Source organism: Balaenoptera borealis (assembly GCF_965194805.1).
Source record: "Balaenoptera borealis genome assembly, chromosome: X".
NCBI classification, from domain to species: Eukaryota; Metazoa; Chordata; class Mammalia; order Artiodactyla; family Balaenopteridae; genus Balaenoptera; species Balaenoptera borealis.
In genome coordinates this window covers 36,230,639-36,257,715 of record NC_138881.1, presented here as the reverse complement: position 1 = coordinate 36,257,715, position 27,077 = coordinate 36,230,639, and the positions used below count along the sequence as shown (strand labels likewise).

The window sequence follows — 27,077 nt, the reverse complement described above, 5'->3', positions numbered from 1 at the left end:
CTCAACGCAGACATCCAAGAGAGCCCTGTGTGATGAATGACAGAGGAATCAGCCCAGAGGCTGCTGGAGCCCTGGCCCTGATGGCAACCATCATGCTCTGAGCCTCAAGGAGGGAGGGAAACAGGGGCCGGAGCCCAGGCGTCCCTGAGCGGAGACAGAGCCTGGGGGGAGGAGGGACGGAACCACTTGTGTCTGTCCCCAAGCTCCAGACTCATCCAGACTTGGGCAGGGGACCTTGGCCAGCAACAGGTCTGAGAAATCCATAGCAGAGCATCAGTCGTGGTGGCCTTAACAGGCAGGAATAATTCATGTTGTTGTGAGGCTTGGTGCGAAGATGTACATCCAGCACTTAGTACACAGTGAGCGCTCAAAAACTAATAGCACTGCCGCTAATTATCCTCTCCTGCAAGAGTGAGGTTCTTGAGGAGTGGGTGCCACGGGTGCCCCAGCTGGCCCCCTCCCACCTTCCTCAGCCCCCGGCCCTCCCCTTGGCTTCCATTCCTTGCCTTTTGTTCCTCTGAACCTACTTGGAAAGGCTGGCTTTGCTGCATCGCCTGGCTGAGCCCCAGGGTCACGGCGCTCACTAAGCCCTGGGCGACGCTTGGCATGCTGGCGATGGTCTCCGGGTAACACTGCCCTCTCGGAAGCACCCCGGCTAGTGCGCAGGGATGTGAAGGGGTCTGAAGGCTGAAGTTTGATATGGGCCTTTTACCAAAGCAGCTGTCAGAACCAGGGCTGGGGACCATCCAGATGGGATGGTGAGCGTGGCCAGGCCCCAAGCTCTAGACGCTTCAGCCTCGGCAGCAGCAGCAGTGACAAATACTGGGATCGCCAGCTGGGCAGGGGCCCGGTGTGGCCTGGCCGACGGACTGTGCCACCGGGGATGTAGAAGGGTAGGTGGCAGCCGGGCCCCAGACCCCATGAGGGGCGTTCAGAGTCAGGATTCTGAAGTCATGCGGAAATCACAGGGCCCCTCCGATAGCAGCCAGAGGATGAAGCAGGCAGCATGGAAGCCTGGGCTCAGGGTAGGAGGGACAGAGCTGCTTGAGCCACCAGCATCTTCCCCGTCCCCTGCCTTGCCCAGGGTTGATGGCACCACATCAGGTCAAGAGCTTCCTAAAGGCCCGGATGGGGCTGGACTTCTCTCAGTCCGGCCAGCGGCTAGAACAGCTCCAGGTGCAAAATGTGAGCTTAATAACCAGCAACACAAGCGCCACAGAGAATGTACCGAGAAGCATTGTGGTGATGTCACTTTTACCAGCAGAGAATTCCATGGTTTTTATTTTGATCCCCAACACAATGGCCATGAGGGGCTGCAGTGCTCTGGCTTAGGAGCTCCGTGGATGAAGCAGATCCCATGAGTTCCCATGGAGCAGAATTCGCCCATCCTGGTTTTCGTGGTTACGCTTGCAGAACGAAAGGATTTTTCCATAGCAATGTCATTTTAACAGCACGGTGGTAAGAAGCAGCAAGAGACCACCTCCAGCCTCCCAAGTGTACGGTGCTAACAGTTACCACGGGCACTACTTCTCCCGACTCCCCCTCTCCACACACATATAAATACACACCCACATACAATACACACACATACATATATGTGCACACACAAATACATGCACACATCCAAACACCAAACACAAAAAAACTCACAGAAATGCATACACGTGTACACAAAGAAACACAGACACACAGAGTCACCCACATCTTCATCTTGCTGAAATGTAGAGTTCCGGTATGGAGAAAGAAAGCAGACCAAGACCGCCTGTTCTTTAGGATGGAGCCTCTTATTGACATTCGGGTAGAGACTCTCCATCCTGTTGTGGTGGCTTCCAGCTCCTTTTGGACCCCGTGGGATAAAGGAAAGAGAGGCGGGCATCACTGGGCCCCGTCTGGCTCTGTATTCCCAGACTGCGAAGGTTCTGGGCTCTTGGCAGAGGTGAGCTGGGGTGCTGGCTGCAGAATAATTTAAAGTAAAAATAAACTCTTGCTGCCACAGTGGCAATAAGAAGAAGACCATCAGGACCAACGCTTCTGCCAAAAAAATATACCTGCCTGTGAGGCTGCCGGCAGAACCACGGATGGTACAATGCTATAAGCCTCAAATCTAAGTATGTCCCTTGGTCCTATTCACCATATGCGTTCTGGCTTGCTTGGTCTTCCATTGACAGGATGGGAAAGGAGTTGTACCACTCAGGGTTCAGTGCAAGGAACAGAAACTGCTCCAGGTATTTTATGCAGAAAGGGATTTAATACAGGGAAGCCGGTGCTTACAGAATCATTGGAAGGTGTATTCGTTCCCTGAAGCCATCATAACAAATGGCCACAACCTGGGTGGCTTAAAACAACAAAAGTGGATCCTCTCACTGTTCTGGAAGCCAGAAGTCTGAAATCAAGGTCAGGTCATGCTCCCTCTGGAGGCTCTAGGGAAGAATCCTTTGCCTCTTTCAGCTTCTGGTGGCTGTCGGCATTCTTTGTAGCTGTATCACTCCCGCCTCTGTCTTCGCATGGCCCTCTTCTCCTCTGTGTTTTCTCCTCCTCTATCTGTTATAAGGACGTGTATCATTGGATTTAGGGACCACCTAGGTAATCCAGGATGATATCATCTCAAGATCTTTAACTTAATTACACCTATAAAGCCTCTTTTGCCAAATCAGTTCCCATGTACAGGTTCTAGGCATTAGGACGTGGACATAGCTTTTGGAAGGCCACCATCCAACCCATTACAGAAGGGCTGTTGTGAAAACTCTAGGCTGGGTCTCCAGAAATGACTCCCAGAATCCTGCAATCCTGACCTGCCAGGAGAGCCACCATCTTTGCCACATGTGGGAAGGCCAGGAGCCATCAATGGAGCAGCTGTATTTAAAAATCCATTGCTGGAGCTGTGAGCTTGCAATCAGGAAGCTGCCCCAGCTGCTGCAGCAACTGCCTCTGGACACTGACAAAACTGGTGAGCAGACACTGGAATGCTGCTATGGAAAATTCCATGTTTTCTTCAGTCCACCAAGGGCCGGGCAGAGCTGACTACACAGAGTAGATGGTTGTGGTGGACTCCTGTTTGTTGCCCATCTAGTATTCACTCACTCAATTTCCAGGAAAACCTTCTGATTTTCACTTGGGGGGCCACTCTGTATCAGCTGTCAATGGCTGTGTAACAAACTCTTCCCAAACTTCATGACTTCAAACAATAACCATTAGTTCTCATGGTTCTGTGAGTGGACTAGGCTCAGCTGGGTGGTTCTTCTGTTCCTTGTGGTGTCTGGAGGCCCAGCTGGTCTGGACCGTCCAAGATGGCTCCACCCACACAGCTGGCAGGTAGTGCTGGGTGCTGGCAGGGAGATCAGCTGGGGATACTGGCCAGGGCTCCAAGATTCTCCCCCACACGGGCCTCTCCACATGGCTGCTTGGGCTTCCTCACAGCATTCTGTGAGGGTGTGTTCCAAGCAAGCAAAAGCAGAATCCACAGATCTCTTAAGGCCCAGCCTTGAAATTTACACAGTGTCACGTCTACCATATTTTTGGGGTCAAAACAAGGCATAAGGCTGGTCTAGATTCAAGGGGAGGGGAAATGGACTCCACCTCTCAATGAGAGGAGTGGCAAAGAAGTTGTGGGCAGCTTTTCATCCACCACTCACCCCTAACTACTCTCAAGCCATGGGGTTCTGGTGGAGCTGACACCCCTGCCTGGAGTGGCATGTGACTCATGCCCAGCCTATCAGAACATCTTTTCTCCAGCATCAGTGACTGCATCAGGCAGGGATGGTTACCTGATGCAAGTCAGGTCAAAATGGTAATCAGACTCACTTTGGGGACTTTCATGAGAGCTCTCAGGAAAATATCCTCTTTACTTTCCATGCCAAACTTAAACCAGAGTAAATATGAGGAGATGCTGCCACCATCCTGCCATCAGTAGGGAATCTAAGAATGAAGCCAGGGCCAGGACGAGAGAGAGGGAGAAACTGAGTCCCAATGACACGGTTTAATTCCTGAATACAGCAAAGTCTCATCCAACTTGGACAGCTCCGAGCTGATCCTCCTGCCAGGAAATGTGCCAGGGAAATCGGTTGGGGCTCTACCTGTCCTTCCTCACCACCCACTGCCAGGTGGCATGTTAGAATGAAAGCAAACCTCAGGTGGAACTTGACCAGCTGGATGATCATTATTAGGAAGCAGGTACAAGGACAGTGCTATAACCTGTTCCTGCAGGCTTGGTAACACCCACTCCGTCTGCAGGAACTCCAATATGCACTCTGCACACAGGGTCCTTCTGACGGAGATGCAGTGATACTTTCTTGGTGGGGTCAGCCAAACTTCTGGGGGGATCAGGCACCACAGTCCTCTGGACATGGGAAGACGGTAGGGGGCCAAATGGAACTCCAGATTAGAGCGCTGTGCTGAGGGTGTCAGGAGCCCATAATCTTTTTTTAATTAATTAATTAATTTATTTATTTATTTATTTTTGGCTGTGTTGGGTCTTTGTTGCTGCACGCGGGCTTTCTCTAGTTGCGGCGAGCGAGGGCTACTCTTCGTTGCAGTGCATGGGCTTCTCATTGCGGTGGCTTCTCTTGTTGCAGAGCATGGGCTCTAGGCGCACGGGCTTCAGTAGTTGTGGCGCGCGGGCTCAGTAGTTGTGGCTCACGGGCTCTAGAGTGCAGGCTCAGTAGTTGTGGCGCATGGGCTTAGTTGCTCCGCGGCATGTGGGATCTTCCCGGACCAGGGCTCGAACCCATGTCCCCTGCATTGGCAGGCAGAGTCTTAAGCACTGCGCCACCAGGGAAGTCCCCCCATAATCTTTTTCTGTTATTGAAGTATAGTTGATTTACAATGTTGTGTTAGTTTCAGGTGTCCAGCTAGGTGACTCAGTTATACATATACATAGATCCATTCTTTTTCAGATTCTTTTCCATTATAGTTGATTATAAGATACTGAATATAGTTTCCTGTGTTATACAGTAGGACCTTGTTCTTAAACCATGTTTCTTAATGTTTCTAAGATACCTGTGCTAATTAAAGGTCTTTCTGGTGTCGATTTATTTCTTTTTCTTTTTTTTCTTTTTTTTTGGTGTAGATTTAGGTCTGGATATGTGAAGTACTTCAATATCCACTTCTGGAGTCTGGGTTCCTGATTAGTTTCTTCCAAATGCTAATTAACTGCCCCTAGAGTAGCTATACTTACATACACACACACACACACACACACACACACACACACACACACACACACACACATATTACTCTGTACACATAGAGATGTCTTACAGTGACTTGTCACACAGATAATATAACACCGTTCTGGTAGGATGAGATGCCACATGCAACCTTTTTATAAGAAGCTCTCCCTTTCCCTGATTTCACCGAGAGGGAAGGCAGATGATTAACAATGAAATCTTTGAACCCATCAGGGGAGGCGCTGTGATGTGAGGGACATAGGGAATCTCATTCTGGGGTCCTTCAAAGACCATGGAGAGGCCCCAGGGTATCAAGGAATCCTCTGAATCATGAGGAAAATGATTTGTGTCAATGCATGTGTGCATTCGGGGTGTGGAGGTGGGGAGAGGGTGGCAACTTCTATCAGATTCTAAGAGGGTCTTGACACCCCCAAAGTGTTAAGATTCTCCAAACTCGGCACAGTTGGGCAGAGCAGGTGTAAAGAAACACCTTGCCTGGAGATGGCCTGGGCAAGCTTTAGCAATTTCCCAGTAGAGTCAGATCTATCGGTCCAGGACTTATGTTCTGCAAAGGAGATTTCAAAAGAATCACGCAGGGTCAGAGAGTGGGTTAAACGTCGAGCATCTGAGAAGCAACCATGTTTAAAATTTTCTTTTTCTTTTTAATTTTTCAGAGTTTTCAATTGTAGTAAAAACCACATCATATAAAATTGACCAAGCATTTTTTAAGGGGACGGTGCAGATCACATTGTTGTGCAACAGATCTCCGGAACTTTTGCATCTTGCAAAACTGAAACTGTTCTCACTGAACAATAACTCCTCTTCTCCTCCTCCCCAGTGCCTGGCAACCACCCTTCTATTTTCTGTCTCTACGGATTTGACCATTCAAGCTACCTCATACAAGTGGAATCACACAGTCTGTCTTTTTGTGACTGGCTTATTTTACTTAGCATACCGTCCTCAGGGTTTATCTACGTAGTGGCACATGTCAGAATTTCCTTCCTTTCTAAGGCTGAATAATATTCCATTGTGTGGACAGACCACATTTTGTTTATCCACTCATCCTTTGTTGGACACTTGGGTTGCATCCACCTCTTGGCTACCGTGAATAATGCTGCTGTGAACATGGGTGTGAAAAATCCCTCTTCTCTGCTTTCAACTCTTTTGCATAAATACCCAGAAGTGGAATTGCTGGATCATCCGGTAGTTCTATTTTTAATTTTTGAGAAACCGCCATACTGTTTTCCACAGTGGCAGAAGCAATAGTGTTTTTAGCGGAACCTAGGGTCACTCAGAGTAAGACACAGAAATTCTGGTCTCCTTTAAAATCATTTTCTTGGGGGATGGGAAGGCAATACGGGGTCCTTATATGGTTAGGAGCAGGTAGACAGAGCTGGGTTTGAACCTTAGCTCCATGACCAAGTGGTTTTGTGACAATCTCCTTAGGTCATTATCTACTCAGCTATAAAATGGGTAACAGCAGAACTCAGCATCATAGGGATTAACTAAGATCACGTATAGGTCACTAAGGATGGAGACCCAGGGTGGATGGTGCTTCCGCTCAGGAAAACACATCAACGTTTTCATGAAGAAGGACCAGAGCAGGCCAGCATCCAGAATGGAGAAGTTGGAACACAGGGGGATAACTTGCTCTGGGACCAGAGAAATGAGAAATTTGAGTTTTCCACAGGCAGGCGGAGACTCCTCCAGGCTTGGGCAAGAGAGTTGGAGGGAGAAAGGTCTCAAGAGGGAGAGGAAGGAAACTGCAAAACTGCAGCCCTCGGAGGCTTAGGTGAGAGAGGCCAGAGATGGATGCCTCATCAGGTCAGTCAGCCAGGAAATTGTGGGACATTCACTTTGAAGTTCCTTCTGCACATGGGCCCTTTGAGAGCTCTTCCTCGGTTTGCTATATGGACCTTTGGGTCTCGTGGATGCGCGCCCCATAGGCGTTCAAAGCCAGCTGTTTTGCAGACTCATACCTCCGGTGCAGGTCTTAAAAGTTGGGGTTCCCGATGTGGGGTTTAAACCCTTCACTCCTCAGGGAGAAGCTCCGGGCTTGTGAGTTCCCTCCGGATGGTGGGTCGCCATGCCAGGGTGGGGTTTATGGTGACAGTGTGTCTCAGCCTTTCCTTCCCTCCTTTTTTTTTGGCCGTGCAGCACGGCTTGCAGGATCCTAGTTCCCGAACCAGGGATTAAACCCAGGCCTCCGGCACTGGAAGCACAGAGTCCTAACCACTGGACTGCCGGGGAAGTCCCGTCCTTCCCTCCTTGATGTGGCTCTTTTCTGGTTTGCTGATGTGAAGGAGCTGCTCAGCTAGTTTTCTGAGGAAATGGTCCCACGTGTAGCTGTAGATTTGGTGTGTCCGTCCTGAGGTGGCTTCTCGGCCTTCCCTGTCCTGTGACTGCCCACCATCACCTCCAAACCTTCGGTAGAAGGCTGCTACATCTCACAGGCCAGGGGGACACGCCACCATTTTAATTTAACAAACACTTCTTATATTCAGTGCTGACCATGCGTCAGGCACTGTAACAATCAGTTCTCAAACACTGACCCTCACAGCAACCAGAGGAGGAAACAGGCACAGGCAGTTAAGTGACTCGTCCAAGGTCTCAGAGCTGGTCAGTGGTAGTGCTGGGATTCTAGCCTAGACCATGCGGCTCCAGAGTCCCCGTTCCCAGCTACTCTACTGTACTGCTTCTCAACGGGGGAGTCAGGAGCGCGAAAGATGGGCAGCAGGAGCTGGGGGAGGGACGTGATTTGCAGGCACCTGGAGACTATGCACGTCTGAGATTCCTCAGACACGCTTCAGCCACAGTGGCTTCCCTTGGATATGAAGGAAGAGAACTTGGGGCTGTCTGATGACACGGGCCTGGCATGGGGTCAGTGCTCAATAAACAAGGTCGCTGCTCAGCACCACCACCCCTCCCAATTGCTTCTGACTACATCCCTCTTTTGAATTGCACACCTTTGGCAACAAGGTCAGAATTCAACTTCCCACTTCTGCTGGGGTGCCAGGGAGGACCAGCTCCCTTTGCCACATCTCTCTCCAGACCCCATGACTCACGGCTCCAGGAGTGGGATGGTCCCCATGCAGCTGAGAGAACATCCCCTAAGGCCACATGAGTCCTGGGTGTGTGGTGTGTGTCATCTCTGCCCCTGCTCCCCACCTCCAATGACTAAAGGAAAACAAAGAGGATGAAAAGGAAAAACCAGAGAAAGAAGAAAAAGGAAAAGGCAGGGAAAGAGTAGTCCTTTCCCTCCTCTCTGTCCTTAACCTTGACCTTCGGAGCAGTGGTCGCCATTGCTGCTTCCAGCCTTGGTCGTCTCATCTCTCGGATAGTTCAAGTCCCCAGAGCAAGGTCTGGGGCACCTTTCTCTGCATCTTAAGGTGAGATCAAGTAGGCAGCCAGCAGCCAGAAAATAACTCGAGAGGAGAACAAAGAAGTATTTTGATACTTTAAAAATTTGTTTTCTGCACAGGCAAACACTGTAAGTGTTCACGAGTGGAAAGAGCAACCGCATTATAGAAAACACTCCCTGCGTGTGCTATGGACTCGTTCCTGGCCTCCTCCCCGATTCCTCCTACCTTCAAAACTAATTTCATCAGCCGGAAGGAAGAGCCTGAAGATCTCAGAAGTGCGTTCTCTCAAAACAAGTGGTTCTTCATCTGAATAATGGAGACTTTGGCTCGAAAAACAACTATATGGCATGAACGTGGCAGCGGGGTGTGGGCAGGTGAAACGGATGGTGGGATTCTTCTTGGAAACACTGACTCCAGGGGAAGCAGAAGAGAAGCCCCTTCTGCTGCAGTGGGCCCACCACCCAGCACAAAGAGCACACAGAAGCCCCCTGCAAATGCACAGAGACCCTTGGGTAGAATCTCCAGGTGGGCAGGCCCTCTTCAGGCATGCTGGCTCCTTAGTGCAGTGTCCCCAGGCTTGAGCCACTCTACTGCTGTCACCTCCAATCTTGAACTCCAGCTCCACCCTTGGGTCCTGAGCTAAACTGTTCCCTTAGCTTTTGACCTAGCAATTGGACTTCTAGAAAGTAATCCTTCAGATCGATTTGCCCATTTGCAGAAAGATACGTGCACGGAGCTGCTCATTGCTGCATTGTTCATAACAGCCCAAACCTGGAAGCAACCTAAATGTCCATCGGAAGAGGACTGGCTAAATTAAATATGGCGCACCCAGACTGTCGAATGATAAACAGACCTTCAGTACGTGCTGATGGGAAAAGGTCTGGGAGCCATACTGCTGGCTGAAGAAAGTTCCGTGCAGACCAGTGTGTGACAGTATTGTCCTAGTCTTCGTTGGATTTCCCCCAAAGCAGACCTTGAGACAGAATCTGGGTGCATGTCATTATTTGGGAGGTGATCAGGAGGCACAGTGAGGAAGAGGGAAGCGAGACAGGGCAGGGGGGATGCCGACAAAGGCTGTGCCAGTGAGTGGGTTCCTGCTGTAGGCCTCTGGGGCTCAGTCCCATGGGGACCTGCTAAGGGTCTGTGTGGAACGTGCCTCAGAATCATGCCACCAAGGGGCTAGGAAGCTGGGGTATTTATCCACCAACTCCAGCCCTTCATTGGTCGAGGGGCATTCATTCCTGGACACTTACTTCCAGCCAACCCTGAGTCCCAGCAGATATCTCCTTGGCCAGCGATCATCCTGACGCAGAGAGATACAGGGAGGGGTAAACTTTGATAGAAATGTCTGCAGGTGCCTCTGGGAGTGGGTGGGGGTGATCTGGGGAGGTGAGTGGGTACGACAGATAGCATCTGCTGTGGTCCCATTTGTGTAGCAAAAAACAAATTCTAGGGATGTGGGCCTGAAGGCCTAGGGCATATACTGCGGAGAGGCCCTTTTCACCTTGAACCCTTCTACGGGGTTTGCATTTTAAAAAACAGACCCCCATATGCCTTAAATCACTGAAAACATGGTTAATCATTTTAAAACTGCTCTCTCCACAGCTACTAAAGCCCCGACTGAATGTTTCTGCCCTCCTTGAGTCTCTTCCAGGACCAAACAATAATTCCTCGCTTGTCTTATGTGCTGTCCGGCATGAAGCACAGCATAATCCACCTTACAGGTACGATCGAAGCTGAGCCCTAGGACTACCCTGGGAGGTGGGAAGTCGAGTCCCAACTTTAGAGATGGGGACACGGAGGCTTAAGGAACCTAACTTTAACTTGTTCAAGGTCATACAATAAGAGTGGGGGTCCATGCATGGAACCAGAATTTGAACCAAACCTGCCTGGCTCCTGAGCCTGTGCCTGCAGCCATGATGATGTTTCCATAGTTTTTCCTCCTTCTCTCTGGGGGACACTTTAATTCTTCTTCAGGCAAACCATTTTCCCCTCCCCACATGCTTAACAAGTTACTGACAAAAGACCCCAAATAGCCAAAGCAATACTGAGAAAGAAAAATGAAGCTGGAGGAATCAGGCTCCCTGACTTCAGACTATACTACAAAGCTACAGTCATCAAAACAGTGGTACTGGCACAAAAACAGAAATATAGATCAATGGAACAGGATAGAAAGCCCAGAAATAAATCCACACACCTATGGTCAATTAATCAACGACAAAGGAGGCAAGACAATACAATGGAGAAAAGACAGTCTCTTCAATAAGTGGTGCTGGGAAAACTGGACAGCTACATTAAAAGAATGAAACTAGAACATTCTCTAATGCCATACACAAAAATAAACTCAAAATGGATTAAAGACCTAAATGTAAGACCGGATACTGTAAAACTCTTAGAGGAAAACATAGGCAGAACAGTCTTTGACATAAACCACAGCAATATCTTTTTGGATCCACCTCCCAGAGTAATAAAAATAAAAACAAAAATGGGACCTAATTAAACTTAAAACGTCTTGCACAGCAAAGGAAGCTGTAAAAAAAACAAAAAGACGACCCACAGAATGGGAGAAAATATTTGCAGATGAAGCAACCAACGAGGGATTAAACTCCAAAATATACAAACAGCTCATGCAGCTCAATATCAAAAAAACAAACAACCCAATAAAAAATGGGCAGAAAACCTAAATAGACATTTCTCCAAAGGAGACATACAGATGGCCAAAAAGCACATGAAAAGCTGCACAACATCACTAATTATTAGAGAAATGCAAATCAAAACTACAATGAGGTATCATTTCACATTGGTCAGAATGGCCATCATCAAAAAGTCTACAAACAATAAATGCAGAGAGGACGTGGAGAAAAGGGAACCTTCCTACACTGTTTGTGGGAATGTAAATTGGTACAATTATTATGGAGAACAGTATGGAGGTTCCTTAAAAAAACTAAAAATAGAACTACCATATGATCCAGCAATCCCACTCTTGGGCATATATCCAGGGAAAACCATAATTCGAAAAGATACATGTATCCAATGTTCACTGCAGCACTATTTACAACAGCCAAGACATGGAAGCAACCTAAATGTCCATTGACAGAGGAATGGATAAAGAAGATGTGGTACATAAATACAATGGAATATTACTCAGCCATAAAAAGGAATGAAATAATGCCATTTGTAGCAACATGGATGGACCTAGGGATTACCATACTAAGTGAAGCAAGTCAGATAGAGAAAGACAAATATCACATGATATCACTTATATGTGGAATCTGAAAAAATGATACAAACGAACTTATTTACAAAACAGAAACAGACTCACAGACTTCGAAAACAAACTTATGGTTACCAAAGGGGAAAGGTGGGGGGAGGGGCAAATTAGGAATTGGGATTAACGTATACACACTACTATATATAAAATAGATAACCAACAAGGACCTACTGTATAGCACAGGGAACTCTACTCAATAATCTGTAATAACCTATATGGGAAAAGAATCTGAAAAAGAATGGATATATGTATATGAATAACTGAATCACTTTGCTGTACACCTGAAACTAACACAACACTGTAAATCAACTATACTCCAATATAAGATGAAAATTAAATTAAAAAAGAAAAAGAAGCTACCGGTCCCTCATCAGCCAGACACGGTGTAGGGACAGGGAGGGACAGTGTTGAATGGAGTCATTCCCCTCTGGTATGGGCTAAATTGTATCCCCCACCAAAGTATACAGGCAGACTTCGGAGATACTGTGGGCTTCGCTCTAGACCACCGCAATAAAGTGAATATTACAATAAAGCAAGTCATACCCATTTTTGGTTTGCCATTGCATATGAAAGTTATGTTTACACTATACTATAGTCAATTAACAATTTATTGACCGGAGACGTATTAATACGTCTTTTGCTACCCAAACGTTATTGACCGGAGACATATCAATACGTTTTTAGAGAGTGATACAATTAACATCACCATGCGAAGCTGTTAGAGCTTAAAATTGATCAAGGGTCCATTATACAACTTATGATTCTTGCTATCATTCACATTTTGCTCCGTTAGGTTTTTGTTCCAACCTCGTGTATATTATAAATGCAAGTTTACTACCGTAAAATTTTCAAAAATGACGCATCACGAAGTTCTGAGTGAAGAAGAATTTTCTGGTGAATTTTATGCAGATACCAATACTTTCTCTGATTGTCCGAGCAACATATATACTAGCATCTCAGAAGATGACAGTTCTTCAGAATATAGTTCTGATTCAGACAATGTGAATATTAGACCAAACAAAAGACAAAAAACCTTAGTGATTGATTCTGATACGGAAAGTGAAAATGAAACTCACGGTGCTGGAGAATGGTCCTTTGCTTCTACAGAAGAGTGGATTGAAAATTAGAAGACTTCACATTTCACGAAAATTAGAAGACTTTACAGGTGTGTCAGGTGTAACTATTGAATGTAATAACCTGCAAAGTGTTAGTGAAACAACAGAATTAATTTTTGGAACACCTTTTTCAAGTTGGTCACTTCTCAAACAAACTTGTATCACCAACAGAATGAAAAATCATATAAAAAGTATGATAAGGCTTTAAAATGGACTGATGTAACCAATAGTGACACGGAGAAGTTTCTTGGATTAGTAATTTTGATGGGACAAATAAGAAAGTCACACTGGAAAGAATATTGGTCGACTGATCCCTTACTTGAAACACCTACCTTTCCAAAGATTATGACGAGAAGAAGCTTCAAACAAATAATGACATTTCTTCACTTTAACGATAACTCAGAAGCTCCACTTCCTGCGGACAGAATTTCAAAAGTTAAACCTCTTTTGTATTATTTTCTACCAAAATTTCAATCGATCTATATACCCAAACGAGAGCTATCACTTGAGGAGGCAATGAAAAAGTGGAGAGGACGACTCAGATTCAAAACCTATAGTCTCGGAAAACTTACAAAATATGGAATTTTGGTCAGGGTGCTTAGCGAAAGTGAAACTGGATATATATGCAACCTTGAGATTTACACGAGTGAAGGAAAGAAAGTGCAAGAAACAATATTATTGGTCCTACAACCTTATCTTGGTTCATGGCACCATATTTACCAAGACAATTATTACAACAATGTGTCCACATCTGAAATATTGTTGAAAAATAAAACCAGAGTTTGTGGGACTATAAGAAAGAGTCGTGGTCTACCAAACCAATTAAAGGAGAAAGCTAAAAATCTACAGAGGGGAGAAATGACATTCTTCCAGAAGGGATAAGTGATTCTTCTTATATGGAAAGACAAGAGGCTAGTCCGCATGGCGACACTATTCATGACGCCTCCACAGCATCTACAGGAAAGGAAGACAGGAGGACTGGCCATCAGATAACTCAGCCCACTTGTATATTAGAGTATAAAAAATACATGAAAGGAGTTGATCGATCTGATCAATATCTGGCAAACTTCAATATCTTCCAGGAAACTCGAAAAGGGTATAAGAAAGTGGGTTTCTATTTGATTAATTGCGGTGTATTCAATGCGTTTAAAATTTATCGTAGCCTTAGTGCACAGAATAAAATGTCTTACAAGCAATTTTTGTTAGCAGTAGCTACAGAATGGGTAACTGACCGACCATTCTGGTGAATGTAGTGGTAGTACCGCACCTGGTCCTTCTTGTGGAATTTCTGAAAGAGCCCCCTGCAAAGACACACCTTGTCGACCATCAGGTAAAATAAACGAACATCTTCTAGAGGAAATAATACCCACAGGAGTACAAAAAAAAAAAAAGCCACCAAATAATACCCACAGGACTAAAAAAAAAAGCCACCAAATAATACCCACAGGACTAAAAAAAAAAAAAGCCGCCAGAAAGTTTAGAGTCTGCTCTTCCAGGGGAAAGCACAGTGAAACATGGTATATTTGTAGTAGATGTTCTGTTGCCCTGCACAGAGGTGCCTGCTATACCGCCTATCACGCTCTAACGAAATATTAGAATGCTTTAGTAAGACGTGAACAAAGTTTCAGGTAAATACATTAAGTGCAAAAAACGTTGTTGATATTTACTCAAACGCGGGTGTTTCAGTATTCACCTACAGAACAAATCGCCAGCCACAGGCGTTAGTTTCTGCAAAAATCCCCCGGTCAATAATGTGTTAAGTGGTGCAATAGCACTATGTCTTTAAAAATGTACATATCTTAATATAAAAATACTTCATTGCTCAAAAAACGCAAACCATCATCTGAGTCTCCTGTGAGTCGTAACCATTTTGCTGGTGGAGGGTCTTGCCTCGATGTTGATGGCTGCTGACTGAGCAGGGTGGCGGTAGCCGAAGGTTGGGGTGTCCGTGGCAATTTCTTAAAATGAGACAATGAAGTCTGCCACGTCGATCGACTCTTCCTTTCACAAACGATTTCTCTGTAGCATATAATGCTGTTTGATAGCATTTTACCCACAGTAGAACTTCTTTCAAAAACTGGAGTCAATCCTCTCAAACCCTGCCGCTGTTTTATCAACTAAGTTTAGTTTCTGTCATATTCGAAATTCTGTGTTGTCATTTCAACAATCTTCACAGCGTCGTCACCAGGAATAGATTCCATTTCAAGAAACCACTTTCTTTGCTCATCCATAAGAAGCAACTCCTCATCCGTTACAGTTTTATCATGAGATTGCAGCAATTCAGACACATCTTCAGGCTCCACTTGTAATGCTGGTTCTCTTGCTATTTCCACCACATCTGCAGTTCCTTCCTCCACTGAAGTCTTGAACGCCCCAGAGTCATCCAAGAGGGTTGGAATCAACTTCTCCCAAATCCCTGTTAATGTGATATTTTGACCTCTTCCCACGAATCACGAAAGTTCTTAATGGCATCAAGAATGGTGAATCCTTTCCAGAAGGTCTTCAATTGGCTTTGCCCAGATCCATCAGAGGAATCACTATCTGTGGCAGCTATAGCCTTATGAAATGTATTTCCCAAATAATAAGACTTGAAAGTCGAAATGACTCCTTGATCCATGGGCCGCAGAATGGATGTTACGTTAGCAGGCATGAAAACAACATGAATCTCACTGCACATCTCCATCAGCGCATTTGGGTACACTGTCAATGAGCAGTAATATTTTGAAACAAATCTTTTTTTCTGAGCAGTAGGTCTCAACAGTGGGCTCCATATATTCAGTAAACCGTGTTGTAAACAGATGTGCTATTATCCAGGCTTTGTTGTTCTATTTATAGAGCAGAGGCTGAGTAGATTTAGCATAATTCTTAAGGCTCCTAGGATTTTCGGAATGGTAAATGAGCATTGGCTTCAACTTAAAGGTGCCAGCTGCATCATTAGCTCCTAATAAGAGAGTCACCCTGTCCTCTGAAGCCAGGCACTGACTTCTCCTCTCTAGCTATGAGAGTCCTACATGGCAGCTTCTTCCAATAGAAGGCTGTTTCGCCTACACTGAAGATCTGTTGTTTAGTGTAACCACTTTCATTAATGATCTTAGCTGGATCTTCTGGGTAACCTGCTGTAGCTTCTATATCAGCCCTTGCTGCTGCACCTTGCACTTTAATGTTCTGGAGACAGCTTCTTTCCTTTAACCTCATGAACCAACCTCTGCTAGCTTCACACTTTTCTTCTGCAGCTTTCTCACCCCTCTCAGCCTTCATAGAATTGAAGAGAGTTAAGGCCTTGCTCTGGATTAGGCTTTGGCTTAAGGGAATGTTGTGGTTGGTTTGATCTTCTATCCAGACCACTAGAACTTTCTCCATATCAGCAATAAGGTTGTTTGCTTTCTTATCATTTGTGTGTTCCCTGGAGTAGCACTTTTGATTTCCTTCAAGAACTTTTCCTTTGTATTGACAACTTGGCTAACTGTTTCATGCAAGAGGCCTAGCTTCCGGCCTATCTTGGCTTTCGCCGTGCCTTCCTCACTAAGTTCATCATTTCTAGCTTTTGATTTAAAGTCAGAGACATACGACCCTTTCTTTCACTTGAACATTTGGAAGCCACTGTAGGGTTATTCATTGGCCTAATTTTGATATCGTTGTGTCTCGGGAATAGGGAGGCCCAAGGAGAAGGGGAGAGCTGGGGGAATGGCCAGGCAGTGGAGCAGTCAGAACGCACACACAACATTTATCGATTAAGTTTGCCATCTTACATGGGTGCGGTTCATGGCACCCCAAAACAATGACAATAGTAACACCAAAGATCACTGATCACCATAACAAATATAATAACAGTAAAAAAGTTTGAAATATTGCAAGAATTACCAAAATGCGACTCAGAGGAACGAAGTGAGCAAACGCTATTGGAAAAATGGCACCAATAGACTGTTCAACCGAGGGTTGCTACAAACCTTCAATTTGTAAAAAACACAGTATCTGTGAGGTGCAATAAAGCGAAGTGCAATAAACGAGGTATGCTTGTATGTTGAAGTCCTAACCCCCCAGTACTTCAGAATGTGACCTTATTAGGATATAAGGTTTGCAGAGGTAATCACGTTAAAATGAAGTCATTAGAGTGGGCCCTAGTCCAGTATGACTGGTGTCCTTATAAAAAGGGGAAATTTGGAGACAGACACACACCAAGGAACGCCAAAGATTGCCAGTAAACCACTAGAATCTAGGCAAGAGGCCTGCGACAGATTCTCCCTCACACCCTCAGAAGGAACCAACCTTGCCCACACCTTGATCTTGGACTTCTAGCCCCCAGAACGATGGGACAAGACATTTCTGTTGTTGACACCACCCAGTTTGCAGTACTTTGTTATGGTGGCCCTGGGAAACTAGTACACCCTCTTTCAAAGCTGTCACTACCTTGTCATCTTCCACTCTGGCAGGAATTAGCCTCCCAGTTCAGAAATCTAGGGAAAATGGGATAGAAGGCAATTTTCACAGTCCCCATCTCACCTCTGACTTTTTCCCCAGATGGGTTGAAATGTCTTGTTGCTGATGAGAGGACATCTAGAAATGAAAAGTTCTAGCCAAAGGCTTCCAGAATCACATAACTTATCCTGTCTTTGATGGTTGAATGAATGAATCAATGCATGAAGTCATAAATCGCTAATGCCCTTAGCCTTGCTCTAAATAGAAGCTTCTCTGCTTATGAAATTTTGGCCCACAAACGTTGATGGAAAGCTAAGTGCCAGAAAATAAAAAAGTATACTAACTCTGCTGCCACGAACAGGTGGAGTGAGTGGTGGTTCCTTTGGATTAAGGAACAAATGGATTCAAGGACAGTTAGTGGAATCCAACCTGCTCACCAATAGAGGCACGTCTGTGTTTCCCTTACTCTTCCTCCTCCCTGCCTTACTGTAAACCTTTTTTGAAGTATCACATCATCAATGTACAGCTCAATTTTTACAAAGTAAACTCATGTGTTCTTCAGCACCAAGGTCAAGATACAGACCATTACCAGCACCCCAGATGGCCCCTTCATGCCTCCCAGTCAGTAGGTAACCACTCTTCTCATTTCTGTCCCCACAGATTACTTGAGCCTGGTTTTAAACTTTATGTAGATAAAATTATGTAGAATTGTCTTTATTGTCTGTCTTCTTTCACTCCACATTCTGTACATGAGAGTGTCTATATATTATACAAAGAAGTAGCTTGTCCTTTTTCATTGCTGCATAATATCCCATAACATAAATGCACCACACTTTATTTATCCTTTGTACTTCTGATGAACATTTGGGTAGTCCCTAGTTTTGGGCTAATGGAATAGTGAGATGAACGTTATTTTGCAGGTCTTTTAGTGAACGTATGTACTCATCTGTGGGTATTTCCCCAGGAGGGGAACTGCTGGGTCATAGGGTGAGAATCTGTTCAGTTTAGTGGTTACCGTTCAGTTTTCCATAATGGCTGTGTCAAGTTCTAGCCAATCAGCAGCCTATGAAGTTCCAGTCGCTCCCCATCCTTACCGGTACTTAGTATTAGTTTTGACGTATTAGTCATTCTGATGGGTATACTGTGATCTCAGAGTGGTTTGAATTTACATTTCCCGATGACCAAGGTTGTTGAGCACCTTTTCCTGTACGTACTGACTCCTTCCTTTTGATCATTCCTCCCTCCCTTACCTCTCTCTCTTAAAGTCCCGCCTTTTCTTATTTAAGAGTCAGTCACCCAAGCACAGGGAGAGGGGCCTCCTTGGAGCTTAGCAAAGGCAACTGCATCCCCCTTTGCCTATATCTTTGCTCCCTTATGGTCTCTAAGTGCCACAAATGTCAAATGTCGCTGCCCCAACACAGATGGGCCCCAGCAAGGCTGCTGCGTGTGTGTATAAGGAACGTGGTTTACGTATTGTAGCCTTGCCCGGTCTGCCTACCTTGCAGAATTATTTTTCGTTACATAAGACTCTGCAAAAGGCCTTGAGTTGCTGAGAAAAAAGGCACTGAATAAAATGCAAACTAACAAAAGCACTGATATCAAAGAATGGGGGGAATCCATCACGCCCTTGTCACTGGAAGGCTGCTGGCAGACTCATCCCCACCTTACCTAAAAAGCAAGCTCTGCAGGCTCTAAACAGCCTCCTGCCCCCCCCCCCCCCGCCTGGCCAAACATTCATTAATTCGCCTATCAATTAAGCCCAAGGAGAAGGGGAGACGGGGTGTGAGCAAGGGAGAGGTAGAAAGGCAGGCAGCTCAGCAGAAATTGCTGGTTGGTCACAAGCCCTCTTCGATTAACCTTATCCTAGGCTCTCCCAAATTGACTCATTTAGAAGTGTTCAGTCTGTCCATCCATGAAATGGGCCTAACTGAACCGAATAGTATTTATACTTTGCAGACATCATAAAGATAACTTTCATAAAAGCTTAAAGCACTTTCAGTTGCAGAAAGAAGCAAAGGGGGCAAAACCAAGATGCTCAGTTGAATCTAACCATAAGAAAACATCAAACAAACCCAAACTGAGTGACATTTTGCAAAAAGGGGCTGTACTTTTCAAAACTGTCAGTATCAGGAACAACAAAGGTCAGGCTGAGGAGCTGGTCCAGGCTGAAGGGGAGTGAAGTGACCAGGTGGCCAGAAATAATATGTGATCCTGGATAAAACCCTGGAGCAGAGCAATCACTAAAGGGCACAATTTCAGGACAACTGGTGAAATGCGAATATGTGCTCTGTGTTAGATAATAGTATTGCATTAATGTTCAATTTCCTGAATGTGATCATTGTACTGTGATTATGTAAGCAAATGTCTTTGTTCTTTGGAGAATCACACTCAAGATTTAGGAGTGAAGATAGGGAGTTTGGGATTGACAGGTACACACTGCTATATATATATATATATATATATATATATATATATTTTAGATTGATTGATTGATTGATTTATGGCTGCGTTGGGTCTTCGTTGCTGCAGCGGGCTTTCTCTAGTTGTGGCAAGCGGGGGCTACTCTTCATTGCCATGCGAGGGCTTTCCATTGCGGTGGCTTCTCTTGTTGTGGAGCACAGGCTCTAGGTGTGTGGGCTTCAGTAGTTGTGGCTCACAGGCTCTAGAGCACAGGCTCAGTAGTTGTGGCGCATGGGCTTAGATGCTCCGCGGCATGTGGGATCTCCCCGGACCAGGGCTTGAACCCGTGTCCCCTGCATTGGCAAGCGGATTCTTAACCACTGCGCCACCAGGGAAGCCCCACACTGCTATATTTAAAATGGATAACCAACAAGGACCTACTGTATAGCATAGGGAACTCTGCTCAACGTTATGTAACAACCTAAATGGGAAAAGAATTTGAAAAAGTATAGATACATGGGGGACTTCCCTGGTGGTGCAGTGGTTAAGAATCCATCTTCCAATGCAGGGGACGCGGGTTCGATCCCTGGTCAGGGAACTAAGATCCCACATGCCGCAGGGAAACTAAGCCTGCGTGCCACAACTACTGAGCCCGCGCACTCTGGAGCCTGTGCGCTGCAACTAGAGAAGCCTGTGTGCCACAACTAGAGAGAAGCCCGCACGCCGCAACAAAGACCCAGCACAGCCAAAAAAGAAAAAAAAGGATACGTGTATATGTATAACTGAATCACTTTGCTGTACACTTGAAACTGTCACAACATTGTTAATCAACTATACTCCAATATAAAATAAAATGTTTTTTTTAAAAAAAGCAAAAAAAAAAGATGTCTGCCACTGACTAAATTATTCCACCAAAGTAACAACTGAGTGTGTGTGTGTGTGTGTGTGTGTGTGTGTGTGTGTGTGTGTGTGTGTGTGGAGAGACAGAGTAAATATGGTAAAATGTCAATAATGGGTGAATCTGGGTGAAGTGTATATGGGAGTTTGTGGCCCTGTTCTTGCAATTTCAAATCTGTAGGTTTGCAGTGTTTTCAAAATAAAAAGTTTTTAAAAATACACACACAAGATATTCAGGTCGGATTTAACAGTGGATCTGAGGCCGGCATATGGAGTCTGATTTCGGAGGGGTGATGGTGGGGAGGTGAGAGCCTGGGAAGCAGGTGAGATTGACAGGTTCCCCCAGCCTCCAACCTGCTAAAGGAACCTGAATCTAATTCACATGTCCACCCTCAAGAAAGGGGATTCCATCCCCAATTCATGGCAAAATCTTTACCATTCTAACCCCCAGAAACTGGTGGGGTCATGTGATCCACTGCCGGCCAATGAGCTATGAGCTAATTCTGGTGGGGGCCCTCCTTCCTCTTACAGAAGCAACCCTGGAAACACTCCTGACATTCAGCAGGCCCATGCCAGTATGGCTAGAGTTTCTTCTCACTGGTCCATACCCTGCTGTACTGGTTGCTGAATATTTTGAATATCATCTCTGGCTGGAAGGGCCTCTTCTTTGCTATTAGAGATTGTGTACCTGCATGTGATGCCTGGAACTTCAGCAGCCTTTTTGGGACCAGTTGGAGGCTGAAACTGAACACACATACCCAGAAAGGCAGAGTTGAGAGGATTAGAAAGGAGAGGAGCCTTGAAGTATCATCTTGCAGCTCTTCCTGTCTTGGGGGTTTCTGTCACCTGTAGCCAAGAGCATCCTAAGAAGGCAGTCTAGAGATAATTTTAGAACCAGGACCGTTGAAAAGGCCCCCTAACCAAGGGCAGCTGGAACAAAAAGGCCTGCCTGTCTCAACACACCCATCAGGGTCCACGCAGAATGCGGTATGGGCATGAACTGGTGAATGGGGCCTTTGTGGTGTGGCCCGAGGCATCTTAGGGCATATGGATGAACTAGGGGTCTGGGGTGCCCTCTTCCCCTGTCAAGAAGAGACCACTAGAAAGGCAGAATCTCTCAACATAGGTTTCACGGAGTAACCAAGGACACAGAGATCCTGCTAGGAGTCTGGGAGGCAGGGTGATGGAGCGTGGGGTCAGGGCTCCTACAGAAGGAGCATAAACCGAGGTGGAGGCTGTTTCCACAGAGCGCTCTGTGTTGCCATAACAGTTACAATCGCATGAAAGCTTTCAGTTTGTACAGTACTTTTAACTTCCCAGTGTTCACTGAGACGCATCGTCTCACTCCTTCCCCGTAGAATCACAGATCACAGCCTGCTAGGGTAGCAAGAGGCCTCAGAGATGACTCTAGATGGGGAGACAGAAACTCAGAGGGGTCAAGTCACTTTCTCCACAAAGGGTGAACGAACTTGCTAACTTGCTCTGCCCTCAGTGGACTAAGTACTCCATGTGTTTCTTAAGCACTGGAAAACACGAAAAGGGGTCCCAGAGGTTGGCCTGGTGTTTATGAAGCTGCTTCTTTCCCCTTCTTCCTGGACTCTGTGCTGCACGGAGACCAGTACGGGGTAACCGCATGCACCCCTTGTCCCCATCAGCGTCTTTGTTTTGGTCCAGAGCCGACCTTGACTTAGGACTTGGCATTCGTTACGTACCTCAGAGAGAATCTGTTGGCTCCCAAAGCATTCGTGGGCCTTGCGGGTTGTAATGATGAATTCGTGGGAAGGTGGAGGAGGGGGGGGTTACGGGGCACATCCAGGGGGGCACCTTTCACATGGAAGACAGTGTGACGGGCGCCCCCTGGAGGCGCGTGAGGCAGAGGCCCTGTCCGTGTCCCACGCAAAGGGACTAGAAATTCTCATCATAAACCGTCTCAGCAGACCTTCACAGCCACCCTGGAGGACACCAACAGGCAGCTCCTGGACACAGTGACTAGCCTGGCATGGTCACCAGTGCGGAGTGGGGCAAAAGTACTGGAAGCTTAAGACCCTAGGATCAACCCTTGACCAACGACGGAAGGAATGTGGTGTATAAACAGCGCAGCTTTGCTGCTCTTAAGTTGACAACTCTGGAGTGGCTCCTGCAGAGTCTCCCGGGGGCTCCAGCACGACTGAGCCCCAGAAGCCCAAGCCCACCTGCTCCTCCGCTCACCCTTCACTGGTTTCCTTCCCCTCCCCCTCACCGTGCTTCCTGGGGGTCACTTCCCAAAGGAACTCCCTGCACCCAAGTCTTCATTTTCAGGCTCTGCTTTTTAGAAGGAACTCAGATTCAGACAACGTCAAGGTCGTCCCTTCCCGCCGATCGCCACAGGGCCTTCCTCCTTGCCACCCTACCCCCGCACGCCCTTCCTCGCCAAGGTCATCGCAGCTGCAGTATCTTCCCTCCTGGCTCTCACCCCCAGCCCACGTGACCTCCTAAGAGTAGCCCTGCGCTGCCCAGATTCTGTCTCTCATCTCCCCGCTCCACTCACCCCCACTACAATGTCAAGCAGAATTTCTCTAGTAACTTGGGGAAATGGGAAAGTCTACCCCCAGATCTGGACTTAACCCAGAGGAAGGAAAAAGAGAACGAAGTAGCAGTACTCGTGTTATTCGCTCTTTTACTTAACAGCATCTCTCACGATTCCCAGCAGATAGGAGAGGTGACAGATTCAAGCTGGCCACCCGTGCTTTCACACTCCTCCCATAGAGAGGACAGAGTAGGCTCTCGTCCCACCCCCTTTCAACCCGGGTGGCCTTTGTGACTTCTTTGACGAACAGAGTACGGCAGAAGGGAGGCTGTGCCCATTTTGGTGCCCAGGCCTCAAGAGATTGGCAGCTTCCAATTCCTGTCTCTTGGAACGCTCACTCTTACAGTCACCATGTACAAAGTCGCACTCACCTACTGGAGGGGCCCGGAGTGGCATAAAGAAGGAGCGCAGCCCAGTGACCCAAACGTTCTAGCCTTTCCTGCCCAGGCACTCGTCATGGTCCACTTTGACCTTCCTGACCAGCCAGGCAGCCAGCGAATACCACTGAGTGATCACAGCGATGCCAGGAGGAGCAAAAGAATTGCCTGGGGACTTCCCTGGTGGTGCAGTGGTTAAGAATCCGCCTGCCAATGCAGGGGACACGGGTCCGAGCCCTGGTCCGGAAAGATCCCACATGCCGCGGAGCAACTAAGCCCATGCGCCACAACTACTGAGCCTGCACTCTAGAGCCCACGAGCCACAACTACTGAGCCCAGGTGCCTAGAGCCCGTGCACCGCAAGGAAGAGTAGCCCCCGCTCGCCACAACTAGAGAAAGCCCGCGCACAGCAACGAAGACCCAATGCAGCCAATAAATAAATAAATTTATTTATTTAAAAAAAAAAAGAATTGCCCAGCCGAGCCCTACCTGAATTCTGAGTTGTGAGATATAATAAAATGGTTTTCTTTGGAAGCCACTAGGTTTGGGGATTGTCTATTACACAGCAATAGATAACGGGAACAGTAGGCAATGAAGAAATGTTTCCTGAATGAAGGAACAAAGGAAGGGAAGGGAAGGAGGGGGCGCATAGAGGAGTTGAGAGAGGGGAGGAAGGCAGTTCCCAGTTGTTCTCGGGAGGCTGCACTGGGGCTGATCAAATGTCAGGGACTTGCAATGCTCATAACCCCATGTTAAGGAGAGCCAGGTTCCTTTTGCATAAGCTGCCACCTGTGTTTTGTGTCATTTAACTCTGTTACCCTGTTACCATTGATTGGATCAGGAATCGGCACCCCAGAAAAACATGAAGCATCCTGCCTGAGAACTCTGTCCAGCCCGAGAGGGGCTGGTGGGCCCATGTGGTGTGGTGCGGAGCCCACCCGATCAGATCGAAGTGCCCAGATCCAATTCTGGGCACCTTGAGAGCAAGTGGTAGAAGTCAAGACAAGCTGGGTCTCGAGAATGGAGGTGGCCCTGGAGTCTGGAACAGCCAAGGACAAGACCAGATGACAAGTGTGGCCTCGCCTGCTGCAGTTTCCAGAACCAAGGCAGGAGCTCTTGCTCACGCTCGGCCTTCCGGGGGCTTCCGTAAACCCCAGCACCTGTGCTAGCCTCACTGCGTCTCATTCTGCCTTACAACTTCCAGAGCGCCTAAGAGGACGAAAAATCAAGTGAATAGTGCGTCTGCATGCACATGCTTCAGAAGTGCATTTGTGTGTGTGTCTGTGGCTTGTATGTGTAAGCATGTGAGTGAGCGGTTCGCTAGGATCTCTGGGCTTAAACCTGGGAACTAAGATATTCCCCCTTCCCCACATTTCCTCTTAGAAAAGACACTTTCTTTACAATTTCCACTCTGGTGGTATAAAGAGCTGGCCGCTGTTGTAAAGGGTAAGGGGGGGGACAGTGGTTTTGAAATAAGTTTAAGCCTCAAAGTTTTTTGTTTCAAACAGAATGTTAGTGAGAAGCCAATAAGATAAATCAGATAAAAGCCATGCTGCTCTGATTTGGGTGTAGGAAGGGAGACAGGGGCACAGAGCCTAATCATCGGCACCCTTGGCCTTGAGGAGGACCCCGGGGGTTCCCTAAGACTCTGTAGAGTTCAGAGGTAGAGAAGAGTACTCTGGATGAAATTGGAACCCTTGGATTCTAGGCCCCTCTCTGCCACTAATTAACTCTATGACCTAATCTCGCCTAACTTTTTTAACTATTAAATGGGGATTGTACCCATTAGGATGCTCTCAGCAGTGTAGCCAATAAAAAGCATTTTAAACAATAAGGGTATATTAATCTTGCATATGACAGGAAGCTCAGAGGTAGGTGGTCTTGGGTTTGATGGCCAAAGAGGTCATCAAGGAGCCAGGCTCTTTCTACCTTTCTGTTCCATCATCCCCTCACGGTCACAAAATGACTGCTGCTGCTCCAATATCTCATATCCTTACAACAGCATTCGAAAGCTGTAGAACGTGGATGGGTGATGGTGGCAGCAATCTCCATAAGCATTTCTCTTTTTTCGAGGAGAAAAATACTTCTGAGAAACCCCCCCACCAGGATCCCTCTTAAGTTCTATTAGCCAGGACAGGGACGTCCCTAAACTAAATCATCAAGAAGTAATGTTTGCAAAAAACCTAGATTTACCATATATGATCCAGCAATCCCACTCCTGGGCATACATCCGGGAAAGACGAAAATGCTAATTCGATAAGATACATGCACCTCAATATGCACAGCAGCACTATTTACAATAGCCGAGACATGGAAGCAACTTAAGTGTCCATCGACAGATGAATGGATAAAGAAGATGTGGTGTATATACACAATGGAATATTACTCAGCCATAAAAAAGAACGAAATAATGCCATTTGCAGCAACATAGATCAACCTAGAGATTATCACACTAAGTAAGCCAGAGAACGACAAATATCATTATATCACTTATATGTGGAATCTAAAAAAATGACACAAATGCACTTATTTACAAAACAGAAATAGACCCATAGACATAGAAAACAAATTTATGGTTGCCAAAGGGGAAGGGGGGAAGGGATAAATTAAGAGCTTAGGATTAATATATACACACTACTATATATACAATAGATAAACAACAAGGACCTACTGTATAGCACAGGGGACTATATTCAATAGCTTGTAATAACATATAATGGAAAAGAATCTGGAAAAGACTAGATATATATGTATAACTGAAGCACTTTGCTGGACACCTGAAACTAATACAACATTGTAAATCAACTAGAATTTTCTTAAAAAAGAAGAAAAAAGAAGTAATGTTTGTACCATGATTGGCTTAGGGTAATCATGAATCATCTGGGGTTAAGACTGCCTTCCATGAACACATTGCCATCCAAGATCAGGAAAAATCTGGACTTTCATCAGCAAGCAGCAAGGGAGGTAGCTATTGGTGAGCTCAACGAGATGCAGCTGTCTACCCTGCAACCCTCACATTTTCAGCAGCTGTAAAGGTCCAACCAGATACTGACAGTGAAAATGCTTTGTCCACTAAAGGGACGGAAAGACACTCAGAACCAAAGTTGTGCTCTAAGGTCTTGAGCATTGGGGCTTACCTGATATAGGTGGGCACAATACCGCTGGCTGAGAACCTTCTGTTTCCTGGTGACTTTGACTCTCCACCCCTCAGGACGAGGCTGTAGGAAGAGAAGATTTAACCCAAGTTGAGAACGTAAATCACAGCCCGGGTTCCCTTCCTCAGCAGGCAACCAGCATTCCGAGCCGTCAGATCTAATGATCTAATCTAATCTCCTCACCTGAGTTTTGCATTGATTATCTGACTGTGTGTAGGATCCATGAGTGGATGGACATTGTGCCTAGTCAAGCTTCATCTGAGCTAGAAACGTGGCGACACGGGCAGTGCAGTTCGTGGTCCCGGTGCACACCGGCCCTTAATAAACGCTTCTGCTGATAAGGAACACCAGGG

General features: G+C 46.4%; 1 protein-coding gene across 3 annotated transcripts in view; it reads right to left on the bottom strand.

The window, feature by feature from the left end:
* Window positions 1-1,074: 1,074 nt before the first annotated feature.
* LOC309621167 (uncharacterized protein) overlaps window positions 1,075-27,077 on the bottom strand; it is a 142,999-nt gene continuing 116,996 nt past the window's right edge. For 2 of the 3 annotated variants that reach the window (XR_014239781.1, XM_082378299.1), the window contains exons 2-3: window positions 26,707-26,787; window positions 1,075-13,328 (exon numbers count right to left, since the gene is read on the bottom strand). Coding sequence is in view for 1 of the 3 variants with exons in the window: in XM_082378299.1 (XP_082234425.1) it covers window positions 13,313-13,328; window positions 26,707-26,787 (97 nt within the window). In the remaining 2 variants the exon portion in view is untranslated. The remainder of the gene's footprint in view (window positions 13,329-26,706; window positions 26,788-27,077) is intronic. The other variant, XR_014239780.1, reaches the window with a different exon arrangement.